At 38.9% G+C, this 15,102-nt stretch overlaps 1 protein-coding gene across 2 annotated transcripts in view; it reads left to right on the top strand.

Moving 5' to 3' along the window:
- Positions 1-15,102, top strand: part of ptprub (protein tyrosine phosphatase receptor type Ub) — a 156,300-nt gene that overhangs the window by 119,492 nt on the left and 21,706 nt on the right. Inside the window, exons 13-19 of one of the 2 annotated variants that reach the window (XM_033980479.2) lie at positions 3,421-3,457; positions 6,239-6,377; positions 7,271-7,294; positions 7,595-7,743; positions 7,992-8,179; positions 12,595-12,667; positions 12,749-12,825. In XM_033980479.2, coding sequence (XP_033836370.1) covers positions 3,421-3,457; positions 6,239-6,377; positions 7,271-7,294; positions 7,595-7,743; positions 7,992-8,179; positions 12,595-12,667; positions 12,749-12,825 — 687 coding nt within the window. The remainder of the gene's footprint in view (positions 1-3,420; positions 3,458-6,238; positions 6,378-7,270; positions 7,295-7,594; positions 7,744-7,991; positions 8,180-12,594; positions 12,668-12,748; positions 12,826-15,102) is intronic. The other variant, XM_033980481.2, reaches the window with a different exon arrangement.

Below are 15,102 nucleotides of genomic sequence, written 5' to 3'. Positions count from 1 at the left end.
GCAAATGACTTGTGATTAATGCTTAAGAGCTATTAAAGCAGTGATTAGTCAGCATTAGCCAACAGCATGCTTCACTTCATTTGTGTGTTGTGGATGTGTGGCCAGTTTGTTTTGTCTTGTTCATTATTAATCATTTCTTTGTGCTTATGTGTTGGAAAACTGCACAGCTTAAGACCCTGAGTTAACAAGTAAACTCAAGGGAGCATATGCCACTCATAGCTTAACTCTATTTGTAGTGTGACAATAACAATGAAACCTAATTAAACCAAATCCCAGACTTTTTCCATTCACATTTTCAACACAAATTCCCAGTGGTGTGTTTTATTCTCACACCACATTAGCTCCTCATACACGATTACGTCAGGCGCCTCTACCTAGACCAGACAATTACTCTGAGATAATTGGACACAGGTGCTGAAAAACAGCTGGACAAAAGCCTTGCTCTCATATCATCGCTACAATCACTGACCACTTTATGAGATACTCCTCAATGACGCATTATTTTGTGACATATCTGAGTTTCTATTACCTTTCTATGATCTCACATGGACTTTCTCCTCTGGCTTTAAAACTCACTAGAGCCATTATTTTTGCCTGACATGCCTGACATTTTTTTTTTTGTTAGTGTAATTACTTTTTTGTAAACTCTACAAACCAGATAGTTGTATGTACAAAGTTAAATTCCCAAGCCTTGTACAACAGACAATATTCAAAGTGACTCAAATTCACTTTCTTCTCCATTTTGACGCTCGATTTGACTTGTATTACTGAAGAGAGTTGCCTTGGGCCCTGCTGCTGCTGATTTGCCACATACAAAGATGTTTTCATTTACAAGCATTTGAACAGGTGTACCCAATGAAACGGCCAGTGAATGCGTGATTGGTAATCTCCGGAGTCCACACCAGTTAATTCCAGTTGTTTTGCTGTTTCCTCATTTAGAATGTCCTGTATTTACTCAAAGATACGAGGGTGATGTCATTGTAGCATCTTTTTTCCGTTGGAGAAACCATGTAGAGACTGCGATGTGTGCACTTCACACACTAGGCTGCTAAGCATAGGATTAGACTGTGAATGCCCAGATTTACCAGCGGAAGGGATTTGGTTTTGTTTAGTGTGGCAGGGGGCCAGGGTCCACAATAAGTGAAGCACAATAAGTACAGCACATAGCCAAAGCACACAGCCCACACTGGCCCTGGCTTTATGGACATAGAGTCACCGCCACTGGTCAAGTCTGGGCATCAGTTCTACCCGGTTGTGTGCCTCTACCTCATTAAGAAACAGCCCTTGGGCAGTATAGTAGCAACTTCATTTAGTTAAATGACGTTAATAAAATTATGTGCTCCTCTTGTAACATATGGATAGTAATTACTTGCACCAACTTTTCTGGACAAACTGCACTCTTTAACTAATCACAAGTGATCTAAGAGTGTAAAACATGTTGATTGCAATTCATGGTCATTTTTATGCATAATGGCTGCAGCTACGGCATGATGTACAGTCCATTTCAGGAAGGTAGAATCGCTATGTATTTTATAATTATTTACCACTTGCTGCTTTGTGGTCATGACTGTTACAAGTGCTTAAGTGATACTCATTACTGAAGCCAATCCAAAGTAGCTGATGGTCAATACTTTGAGACCAATATGTTGGTGTTTTGTTTTTGTTTTTTTTTGTACTCTGCATTAAGAACACGTAATTAAATAAATTGGACTAAATCTGGTTTAGTCAAATCATTTATATAATAAAAATTGAGTATAATGGCATATTGAATATTGTGTATTTTGTAATAATCAGTAGTGATGCATGTGGGGATTTACAAAATCATGTGACCAAACTTGTGGATTGAGACAATTATTTTGATATGCAGTATTATTTCAGTAATAATTAGTAAAAATGTAGTGATTATTCCAAAATCTGATCTTGCCTCATCCTCGTGGACCCTATCTCGTGAAAATTCTGTCTTAATATTTCAACATCTACTGCTCTGTTTCACACCAGAAGAGTCAGTTCAGCCCAAACAAAGGTCAGTCTTTGCTGGAGCTTCAAGGCCAATAGCCAATACACTAAAGAGTGCAAATATTGGCCAGCCCTCCTTGTACCTAAATAATCTTTATTGTTCTCTTAAATGTTAGTATGGACAAGGTGTGTCTCAATCAACGCCTTGCCAATATCACTGAGCACTTGCAGCCATGAATCAGATGTGTGTTGTCACTGGTACCTGGTCTGTTTTAGCTGTGGTAAATAATGGACCAGTCTGTCTTAATGTGCCACAGCTTGTAATAATGAGTAATGTAGGTGTCTCTTAGAAGGAGACAGCTTCCAATGAATCAGCTTTTTGACGGAGGGATGGTCGCATATAGTAATTGTTTGGAGTCAGCATTTCTGTCCCCCACTACCCGCTTTACAAATGCAGCCTTGGAACAGAATACACAAGCATATACTAGATATTTCAGTCATGTAGTTTAATAATTAGGATTTAGTCGAATTAGTTTTGTTTACTCTCATAGACAATTAGTTTAGAAATTGCAAATTAAAAGTAAATGTTATTATTATAATTACATGGCAAGTTAAAAAAGCAATTTAGCAAGTTGTGAATAGCATTCTCTACTTATTTTCCAAGTAGTTACATTTACATAATGGTGTCTTAATGCAAGAATTAACATCTGTAAATCTGTATAAATTGATTAAGATTTTCCCAAAGCAGTGACAGACTGTTGTTTTACAGTTTGGGATCTCATTAGCAAATGTTTGACAAGCCGTTTGTATCACACTGAGATATGTGTAATTTTAAAAAGGGAGATTATTAATTATTATTATTATTTTGTAGAGACTTTTTAATTAGACTCACCTTTTGAACTTGGAGGGTCTCTCAACTGCTTGCTCCATAGAGATGTTATTGTTTTGCAAGGAATGCTTCACAGTATGGCATAAAATTTTTCTCCATGGCGACAAGCAGATGATGCCAACAGGCCAAGTTATTTGTTTAGATCGCTTACTATAATAATGCATGTTTTATTAATTATTTTTGAAGAATAAAAACACCCAAATGGAAAACAAAGGCTGGAAAGATACTTTCAGTGCCATACTATGGAACACTGCAGGCAAAGCAATAACTTCTCCATGGAGACAAGCATGTGATAGACCCCCCACCAGAAAAAGTTAGATCGTGCACCTTTAATTATTACACAGAAGGTCCTTTCCCCTTTGGAGTGAGCCGTGACTGTAGTCCAGCATCACCTCATGTTTACATCCCTGGAGTAAAAATGCTTTATTGTGTATTCTGAGCAGGTTTTATCAGCTTTTCACAGTGATGTATGTGTACGTCTTGCTCAGTATTTCATGTCACCTCCTTTTCTTTTATCACATCTCTTTATGCAAAAGTGACACGTCCCTCTAATGTCTGCGTTTCTTCTCTTTCAGGAATCCAGAATCAACTGCATCCGAATCGCTCGCAAAGGTAATGCCACATGAATATTTCTTACTTCATCCTCTCTGACCTTGATGCATTTTCAGTGCCACATCTCTCCTGTTGTGCTCCGATAAAATGTAAAAATGCTTTGTTATGTTTATGCTTTCTGTATTTTTTATTTTGTGGTGGACATTTTGTACGCCGGTTCTTTTCGCTTGGGCCCAAGAGAAAAGGGCAGCACACAGGGAGGGAGTAGAGGTCACTCTTTCATCCTGTGTGCCAGGAGCAGATGCCGGGTCACTATATATCAAAGCCCCTCTCTTTGTTCTCATCAGTAGCACACAACACAGTCATCTAAAAGGCTTCGACCTGCGTATTTCCACAAGGGCCCTCCACATCAAAATTTAAACCCACTGAGCGACCACATCCTATCACTACAAGAAAACTCGTGCTGCTCTTGTGTGCCGCGGCGTTGCTATTCAAAAGCACTTCAAAAGGGCAGGGAAATTGACTCTAAGTCCTGGTGGCAGCGAGCCCCCCTGCCATAGCGCCCTGTCAGATTACGCCGAATAAAAGTATGTATTTATAGTTATCTTAGCACTGCTACTGTAAGCTTGGCCTGCTGAGCAAATTGACTCTGCGCTGTCTTTTATTTCCTCTTGTGACAGACTTTTTGTATTTGGAAAATGAAAGAGATGAGAACCAGACGTCAAGGCCTGCCCTTTTAGCTCCACTTCTGTCTGCCCACTTGGTCAATGATTAATAATGTTTCTTCTGCCTTCACTTTCCTCTTGGCTTTCTCTTTGATGCTATGTTAGATTTGAGGGAAAAAAACAGCAAATGAACTATTTTGTTTATTTGTGGAAATATCTAAACATTTTGGTAATAGAAAGGTGGAAAACTGCCAGAATGACATCATGTACACTGCCTGGGTGATGCAACATGAACCCCTAAAAGCCTAATGAAAAAAATGCTTGCGTGATTTCCAATTTCAAGGTGTTAGGTCGCATGTTGCTGCTGCGATCTGCGTGATCCCTCTACCATTAACACGGTGGCGCTGCAGAGCCGTTATTATCCAGCAGAACATCACAGGCAAAGTGGAGGCAAATGATGTTGCCTGGGATAACAAAGCTGGAGATTACATTTCAACTTTGAGGTGACAGTTTAATTAAGGATCCTCCAGCAGGCTCACCACAACAATAGACTTCCATTTCTCTTCTAAGTGCCAATTTCCAGCATTGGACAGTTGGCAGGTGCATGGATTCATGTGGAAATCTATTTCATGCTCATGTTGGGCTTAATAGAAATTTCGGGGCTAAATGTGGCAAAACCGCCTTATCTGTCGCCAGTGTCAGAGAAGTGAAATTGATTTTTCACCTGCTCATCTGCATTATGTGCCTTTATAAGACCCTCCTGCATTTCACTTGAACAATTCAGTTTAAATTTACCCACTACTCCTATCATTATTATTATTATTATTATTATTGTTATTATTATTATTATTATTTAAAAAGTGTAAATGTTCACAAATCTCAAACCCATAATATATTAACAATTGGCCATAACCAATTTATATAATTGACAACTGAATAAAAACATATTTTATGGCATCTCATTTACAGGGAAAAGTATGTGTCGATACTTGGCTTTTTTTCATAACTAGTTTGAATTATTTGAAACATTTTAGCAAGATATTTTAGTATAAAAGCATGCTTGCAAAATTTCAAGGACAAGTTGCAACAAATTCAAATATTGAAGTTATTCTTTTTAATTCCTTAAAATTCAATTTGTAAAATGAGGTTTTATTATCAGCATATAGCACAATGTTACTGCACTCTTGACTGGTTCACCTAACATCTACAGCAAAAGTTGATGGAAAATTGAAAGTTCAGAAAAAAATCATAATAGTGACGCCTACTCTTGTTGTCCTACTTCAAGCCATATTTGGGAGGAGGCTGATAATCCCCTCCAACTCCTCAGGCAACAGACAGTGAGGCTACAACATGGCGTATTTTCATTTTTCATTGCCCCAGATCTGATTGTAGCCCATCCGGTTTCTGTAGCTCTGTATCCCGAGGCCGGCTCTGACTTTCCCTCACCCTACAGAAACACTTCCTATTGGACACAGGAGGACAAGCTGACATCCACACACACAAAAAAGTAGATCAGTGGGCCCCCAGAACAAGACAAAGAGAGCCCCAGTCCTCGACAGCATTTACATAAGTATAAAGCTTTATGCCAACGAAATGAATAACCTGCTATTATGATAACGACCTTTTCCAGTAGCTCTCAGACACGCGGGCACCTTGAGATTATACCAGAGCGGAGGACGGATGACTTGAGTGCAGAAAAATGAAATGTAATACAATATATTGAAAGAAATTGCGTTGCAAAAGGGTATGTGATTGACCGTGGCATAACAATGTAGATTTACAAGTCTGCAAGGTCAGTTTGCCGCTGCATATCAGTATGAAAGATTAACAGAGGTAAATTCAACCATAAATATATTCTGTGTTTATTGCACTTTATCCGCTGCCAGCTCAATACATTTTTACTCCTGCTGCATAAAAGATATTTTAACACTGCTAGCTGATGTCTGTAACAATTTTCAATCCCCCAAAGGGAAAAACTAGTTTCATGTAAGCACTTACATGCATTATTTGACTTCAGCATTAAAATGTATACAGTTATAAATAATGTTACTAATATCTATATCAATGCAAAGTACACATACATTGCCATACATGCTACTATATCACCTATACATTCATTTGGGTTTCCACTGCTGTATCCCTGCTCTCTTTACTGTAACATACTTTGTGTGTGTAGCTGCGTGTAAAGACCATCGTAAGGCCATGGAGGTGTCTCAGAACTCGGAGGAGATGGGCTTGATCCTAGGGGTTTGTGCGGGGGGCCTCATCGTGCTCATCCTGGTGCTCGGAGCTGTCATCATCATTATAAAGAAAGGGTAATGTCTCTGAAACCTCTGATCACATCACTCCTCATCTGCTTTTACTTCTACTTCTATTGGAACAGTTCAGGCTTTACCCCAGCTGAACTTTCTCAAAGGTCATGCTTGTTTTGAAAAGGGGCCGTACCAGCAACAGCCATCGCAATGTTTTCATTTTCCCATGGTGCACCACCAGAGACCAAACAGCTCTCCTCTGCAGAGCTTATCTGAGTGTGAAGTATTTAATTAAAGGCGGATGCAATTCAATTAGCCACTTAATTACGCACAACAAGCTGCAGCCTGACCCTCAAATGAGATGGTAATTAGGAGGGAAAAGGTGTACTTTTAAAGATTATTAGTCACCGCTCCCTTAGGTTTCTAGGAGATCATCTCTACCTCTGACTCTGCATTCATTTAGCATGTGTTCACAGGCAGCACACTTAAACATGTGAGTGTTAAACACACTATGTGCAATGGCAAACAGAACATTATTTGGGGTCCTTGGGTACATTAGCATATAGCTGATACAGCACATAGACTGCAATTGAATGGTGTTGATTCTAAAGTCACCATACTTCTGCACATTAGCTCTCGACTAGGAAGAGAGGACGTTCTCTCACAAAGAATTGATTTGTAAATTTGCTGTGACAGGAAGCCACGTGGCTTGGTCCTTGGAAGTGTAACACTGAGACATTTTCGATTGAAGGAAACACACATTTTGTGCCTGGCTGTGGTTTGGTCTGTCAGCACCTGCTTGGAACATTTGCTTGTGTCGTATAGCAAATGGCACAAGCAGGGCTGCTTCTCATTTTCATTGTAATCAATGCATTCTGCCCTCAGCTGACATTGCTTTCATCTTACACCTTTTCTTCTTTTCTCTTGGTTTATCCTCTCCCACTGCACTCTGCCAGGAGGGACTACTACTCTTACTATCCGTAAGTGACTCCACCTCTTCTTCTCTCCATAGTTTTGTGATCATGTACATCCTCTGGCTTTGGCTTTTCAATCATCAAATACCAAATAGAACGTCAGATGTGTGGTCTTGAGTTACTTAGTTATGGCGTAGCGCTCATTGCATACATTATATTATAGATTCATACCAGTCCTTGGGATGTGGGATCTAAACATTTTATGTGTCCCTCAATACATTTTAAATAAACAGTCGTATGTACAGACTGTGCATGGCTGCCTGTGTAAATAGTGTCAACTTGAGCTGCTGCTGTCTGTGTTTGCAGTAAGCCTGTGAATAAGACGCCCATTACATACCGACAGGAGAAGAGTCACATGGGCTCCATGGAGCGCAGTTTCACAGACCAGAGCACTCTGCAGGAGGATGAAAGGATGGCTCTCTCCTTCATGGACGCACACACCTGTGGCACCCGCAGTAAGACAACAGCACACACACATACTCACACACACACTGTACCATTTGACATCTCTCAGAGCTGACATACATTATTCCTATCTTTGTAACTGTATAGACGTCAGCTATACTACACTCTGTGTCTGAAATACTTTGAAATATACTGTACATGGGGAGAGGTTCTGTAAGCGTCTTGTATGCCTACAGTCTGCATCTCATTCAGCAGAGCAGATGCATACGAGATACTAAATCATTGTAATGTGGCTTAGGTGATGCCCGCAGCTCTGTGAATGAGGCCAGCAGTTTGCTGGGCAGCTCCCCGAGGCACCACTGTGGAAGGAAAGGCTCACCCTACCACACGGGACAACTGCACCCAGCTGTGCGTGTGGCTGATCTCCTGCAACACATCAACCAGATGAAGACTGCGGAGGGCTACGGCTTTAAACAGGAGTATGAGGTGAGGGAACACTACTGTCTCTCTTTGGTCACTTTGAGTCTGTACCTGTCCCTAAAGAATACATCATATATAAGTAAAAAATGCCAGTTGTTGCTCAAAGGGTAAAAAAGAAGAAGAAATTATATTAAAAGTATATTTATTTTAAATTTTAGAGGTCGCATCTTTTGTGTCTTGGATAATCCTGCTATTGAGGCTGGTGGCAGTGAAATGATGTTGAAAGTGCACTGTAAACTGTCCTACTTCTTCTTGTGAGCTCATAAGGTAAAGGTGGGTCAGCGCTGTAGGAGAGCGTGACCTTAATTGGCTTTTGTTGTTAAAGTGAGGATGTATTTGAGGCCTGTGTAAAGCTTATTCCTCCGCGTTACTGTCTCAACGTTGGTGATTTTGTTAAAGAGAATCACCAATGTCTAGTAGTGATGCTCAATTGAATTCTTAGTCAACACTTCAAGCTGTATTAAATATTTATTTATTATGACTATTATTTATTATTTATAGGGCTCAATGTAGTGCTCATGTTTCTCTGCAATCAAAGTAAAATGCTTTCCCTGACACAAAGCTATATTCTGGTGAAAGACTGGCACTAACACATGTGCTTCTGTAGCAAGATAAAAACTATGTCTTGATAATGATTCAAATAATTAACCCAAACTGATATCATCACTGAGGCGAATTGAAATGTTGAAGTACTACTTTGGCTCAAATTCATCAGTTAAAAAGATTTGAGATTGTGAGTAACATTGTCATTCAGGATGAGATTGCATCTTATAAGGCCATCAATCCTCCTCTTAGTTCTCCATGTGCCCTCCATGCCACCCACAGACTGTAATTAGCCTGGTTAAAAGGCATCTGGATGGCACTTTTGCTTAACGTATGAATTAATCATCTCATTTGGGCCAGACGAGGACCTCTGTCATGGCCGCCAGCCTGATGAGTTTTAACTGTAGGCTCCTTTGCTGCAACAGTTTGCGCCAGTGTCAGATTCAGTCCTATGCATATAAAGTGTGAAGGCTGTAAAAGATCATTATGAGCTCATTAGGCATGCACTCTCCAGTTAATTCATTCATAACTGATGATTTTACTTCACCATCCTTTCCAATTATGTTGTCTTTACGCCCTCACACAAGGCAGACATTCTTATTGTTCAGATTTTTGCTTTTGTACGCAAATCTTTATCAAGGGCAGTAATTACTATTGACTCTTCACTGTATGTGCATGTGTTTTCTCAAATGGGGATGTTTTTGTGAAGTACCATGTTGTAACTTTTTGAGCTGTACACATGGAAATAATTAATAATGTCAATTCATTATAGGGTATATTCAAATAATATTATTAATAAAGGTTCTCATTTATTGTCCTTTATATTTAGTTCTACCGATCATTTTATTAGAGTTCTGTTTTGAACGTTACTTGACCCAGTATGGTCTGCATTGTTATAGTTTAATACTTCCTCTAGAGAGCCCTTTCAAGCCCTTTCAATGTGGCTGTTATTTCTGACAAAATTGTTCAGAAAAAATTAATTACTTTTGACAACCTCTACAGTTTAAAATGAAATACAAATATTCTTTGACAGTGTTTAGACTACTGCTCCTGCTGTTGTCCCATGTTGCACCATCGGGGTCTATAACAAGTGTCCCAAACGTCTAAAAGGCTATTCCCAGTGGAGCGTTTGTAGCTGTGTGCTGGAATCGCAGTGGGACAAGTCCATTACTCTCGCCTGTGGCATTCATAAAAAAACATCTTTTGTCTCTGTAGCACAGTTCCCCTCTGGATCTCAGCTTGCAGACTCATTAAAGTGTCGCTCTCAGGCAAAACTTGCTCCACTCAAGAAAATCAATACACACTTCTTTTTGTGTTTTCCCCTTTTTTGACCATATATTTTCGATTGTCTGTCTTTCTATATTATGAAGCAAAATGAAGAAGCCATATTGTGTTACCATCTCTTGACAGACCTATAGTTTTATTTCCCTTGAGAATACCTTTGTTTTGAGGAACATTGATCAACTTTATATAGGTGCTTGTACGTGGCAGCTGCTGTCACTGCACTGGCACTTGGTGTAATAAATAAATAATAGAAGTTTAGTGGCCAACAATGAACTTCTCTTAACACAAGACCTTGAAATATGGTTCCTGTCGGACATATTGGTGGTGTCACATGGGAGATATCAGAACATAGATAATATGTATAAAAATCATGATAATAATTAATAAAAGCTCCAAAAAGCATTTTAAAAATAAACTTAGTATAATCTTTGAATTTTTTTTTTTTTGTGTTAAATTTTACAATCCGTCAACTTTGTATGCCGTTATTTTGTCTGAAAAGTGCCATTGAGAAAAATATATCAATCAAAATATTACTTTTGTTAAAATTGCCTACCGTTCTCCATAAATGCGATTTACCCAGTTGTTTTAATGGCACATAGAGCACACTGTCACATGACAGCCTTTTACAGGCTGGATCCAGAATCCAGCCTGTAAAAGGCTGGATTCTGGATAATGTACACACAGAACAGTAATTACTGTACATATTATTATATATATGTACATATGACACAGTGCATGTAAAACACTCATTTTTCATAATCTAACTTGGCTTGTTTACAACTTCAATCCCAAGTCAAGGTCATAAACACAACAAACTCAACAAAAGATGGTATCGTCAAACTCCTCTTATATCGGCTGTAAACATGTCCATTTCTTGACATGTTTCCCCTTGAGTCTTTATCCTGTTCCACATCAGTCTTCTGTCAAAGCACACGACAGCACATGAATTAGTTATGGACCATATAAACTTTTACAGACAATATATTTCTCTCAAAACTAGTCACTGCTCTTGTTGTAACAGATAAATGCTATATTTATAAGTAAGACTTGGAAGCAGTTGCTTAATTTTATGCTAGAGTGGACTTGAAGATTTATGACTGAAGCTTTTCTCAGCATAATTGTATGCATTTCTTTTAACCAATTAAGCTCATAATAGCAACAAATCTATTTAATTATTAATCAGTAACAGCCCTGATTTTACACAATACTTTCTGTGGAAATTATGTGATATTTTGAGTCTTTTCCCAACAGAAAGCAGTACAAAAGCCCATGCACTATTCAAATGAGGAGCTGGTTTAGTTACTGCCCCTTGTCCCATGAGTGTGAGAGCTGAGGACAGAGCAGAATTACTTTAATCTCGTTTTAGTTATTTTGTGTGATCCTTTTAACACTCGCACCCTCACCAAATGACTTTCTCATCAGTTCACCCTCCTTTGTGGATGGCTTCATATTTTTGTGATGGTTTTGTGCATTTTAGAGCTGGTAAATCTTATGTGTTAAAAATATAGATTTAGGAAGGTTTGGACAAAAAGTTGAAACTGTTTTTAGGAAGGGACTCAAACCCCAAGAGGAAGAAAATGGAGGAGAATAAATTGAGAAGAAATGTCTAATCCCGCGCAGGATTTGGATGGTTCTTGGCTCTCTGTTGGGAGGGCTATGTTGTAATCCCCTTCCCAGCATGCACTTGACAGAGTTTCTCAAAATTCTCCCATTGGCTGAGAAGGACACAGGAGGTAGACTGGTTTGGTATACTTCCCTGTTTCTAAAATGGATGTTTAAGTCTTAATTTAGCCACCTGCCGGACACTGGTGGGCACCCATCACTGCCCAAGTAGACAGGTGTGAGGAGGAGGAGGCAGACAGTGATGGTTTATATCCTCAGTATAGACCCAAAAGAGAAAATATTACATTCTGATTTACTTGACTTTCATTTCACTGTTACAACTGGTTTAGATTTCCATATATATTAAACTATAACACTTTAATTCAACACTTTTGATAGACTTCTAAATATGGATTATAAATAAGGATTATATCTGATATAATCCTTGTATCATCAGGATTTTTCTTGACACAATGACTGAATATTATTATGTTATTATTAATGCAAAACTATCTCTAGGATTCTCTATAACTGAGTCACCTCTCCACCAGCTTCTATTTATAGTGTTTCAGTGGAGCTTAAATTCTGCTAAGGACACTGTAATACCCTGCAATGATGCTTTCAGACAGTCACAGTCTTTTTGTATCTCAACTAAGGTCTACCCAGCCATTCATTTAAATGCACTCTCTCTCCCTTACTCCCCTACTGCCATGTCTACAGGCTCTTCCCCACCACAGCAGTAGAGTGATCACCTCAGCCTCTCCATAACTTTTCCATTACGAATAGACTCCTTTATACCTCTCAAATCTCTCCTTTATATTCCTCCAGTATTGATACTAAAGTGTTCTAGTTTGTCCTTACTATGAAAATTGGTTGTGACAACGTCTAGAGTGATTCAAGTGCTGGAAAAGGATGTGTTTGTTTTTTAAGTGTTTGATGGTTTAACTAAGATTTACGATGATGCTTAAACAAGTGTGTTCACATCTTCACAGAGTTTCTTTGATGGTTGGGATTGTTCCAAGAAGACGGACAAAACACAGGGGAGGCACGACTCTCTGTTAGGATGTGAGTCTTAATTATATTATGTACAGGTTTGTAGTACACATACTTGAGCTTATTCTATTGATAAGTTTTCCTTTTTCCCAGATGACCGGCACAGAGTGAAGTTGCATCCTCTTCTGGGAGATCCCAACTCTGATTACATCAACGCTAACTACATTGATGTAAGTCAAACCCTTTTATCAATTAGCTTTATGAACTTATGTACAGTACCCATTATGCACAGTCCACCTCAGCCCTTCAGACCACAGTTCTCATCTTGTGCTCATCCAGATCGGACACCCTCCTCTTGGTGCCCACACAGATGCCATAAACCCTACTTCTCTGACCCAGACTGGTGCTTTTATTAAACCTCAGAGGAATAAATAAACTTCAGTGTGACTGACTACCGAAATGAACCCATTTGAGAGCAAATCCTTTTAAATGAATAGAGCAGACTGACACCCTTCAGTCAGATGGGTCACAGTTATGTAAACTCTGTACTGGAGGAGTTACAGCTCAATCTCATTTGGTGAAGTCAAACACTGAAAAATGCAGAAAAATGTAATTCTGTTTTCTACATTGTACAGATCAATGGTATAGCCTTTGTCTCATATTGTGATCCACTCTATGGTTTTATCAATACTTTTGTTTGTTTTGCTTGTCATGTTCCACCACTGATACTTGATTTTGGTCATTGACAACAAGTTTTCTTTAGCTCATGGTTTACTTTTGGCCTTTGCTGAGTAAATATTACACTTCATAAGAGGCCGTCTAAAGTACTACTCCAACTTAAGTTTGAGCCTTTTAAGTGTTATAGAGCTGCAGATAAAACAATCATATGAACATTGATTAAAAATAAGACAATGTGATAGGATATTACTCTTAGGACCATTGATATAAGCACATGATTTGACTTCATACTTTTCATTTATTTGTTTGAGCGCAGGGTGGTCAGTGCAGATGCTTTTAGAGTGCGTTAAAACGTGGCCTGCTGTTAGCGTGTTAACTCCTGTGCAGGTGTCAGACCCAGAAGTGCAGCATTAGCAGAGACACCACTCAATGTGCCACTGCCTTGTCACTGTGTGTCGTTTCCCTCCCAACCAGGCTAACAGGTCCCCCGAGTGTACGAGTGTGTGCAGCATGTAATTAGGCAACAGGTTAAATTGGAAAGTTTTTTAGCCTTTGAGATTGAGATTTTAAAACCAAATGGTAATAATGCCCCAAACACTGCCTGACTGCACTTCATATGGTATTTTGCTAGTCTCAGCTGCAGCTAAACAAATTGGGAAATAGCTCATTTGCCACAATCATTACACTTTTAGATCTTTTATTTTCATTAGTTTGTCTTAAATACTGGAGAGAGAAAGCTACACTTTTGCATGCTGATGTACCCATTAATGATGAGCATTGTCTCTCAAAGTCTGGAGCAGTTGGCTTAGCAACTGCTGTCAAAGCCTTAAACATTATGGGCTTATTTTGAATTATTTATGCTCTTAGTGTTAACAATTGCAATACTGATTTATTCTTTATTATAAAAACACTGGACATGATGGCGAAGTTGCTGATTTTCTATCATTTGTTGTTTCTTTTGGTGTCATTTGGTGTCATTTAAGACAATTATCTAATGAGAAACTATGAAACCACGTGAGTCTCTCATTTGGATTACCAGTTGTAATACTTTTTAAAACCAGATTGAGCGCAGGCTACATACCCTACCTGATGAATAGCAAACATGCAGAAGTCACACTGGACACAACAGAAACATTGTTTTCTTGAACCCCTTTGTGTGAATCTGTACCCATGTACTAAGTGTCTTGTGACGTAAATCAAGATATACTCAACACCACTATGAACATAAAACTTCTATTGGTATAGCACTTTCCAAAAAGAGCAGAGAGAACAGCTCTTCAACATGTCTCTAACCACATCACCAGTGCTTCACTAAAAGCTTCTTTCATTAACTAGCCTATATGTCTTCTCTCTCTACCCCTCCTCTCTTGTCCTTGGACTGTGTAGATTCGGATAAACAGGGAAGTAAGTACTGCTCCTTACTCTGCCTGCCATCTCTCTATTATTTGCTGTCCCCTTCTCCTCTACCCGCACCCCTTTACGTTTATCCTCTATACAAGGGGTCCGAGTTTAGAAGATGTGTGCACGCAGAAAAGAGAAATGTGGAAAACAAATAGCCTAGTGGCACTTTAACTCATCTTAAATAAACACACTAGTCTGATGGTTTTTAATAAGGTTATGCTAGATGGGAAGTGCCGGCGGGATAGTCTGCCGTGATTGGTCGGTCAATGTGATGAAGTTGAGAAGCAGTGTAATAATTTATGTTGGGAATTGGGTTATGGTTAAGGTTAAGGTTACGAAAATGTGTTAACGTTTAGCAGCAGTAACTTTCAAAAACAAATTTGTCACCTTATCTCAGCTCAGACCATAAAATAGAACAGCCAAAAATA

The sequence above is a fragment of the Periophthalmus magnuspinnatus genome, chromosome 16, assembly GCF_009829125.3.
Source record: "Periophthalmus magnuspinnatus isolate fPerMag1 chromosome 16, fPerMag1.2.pri, whole genome shotgun sequence".
Taxonomy (NCBI): domain Eukaryota; kingdom Metazoa; phylum Chordata; class Actinopteri; order Gobiiformes; family Gobiidae; genus Periophthalmus; species Periophthalmus magnuspinnatus.
The sequence above is the reverse complement of the archived record's forward strand: the minus strand, read 5'-3'. Positions and strand labels throughout refer to the sequence as shown.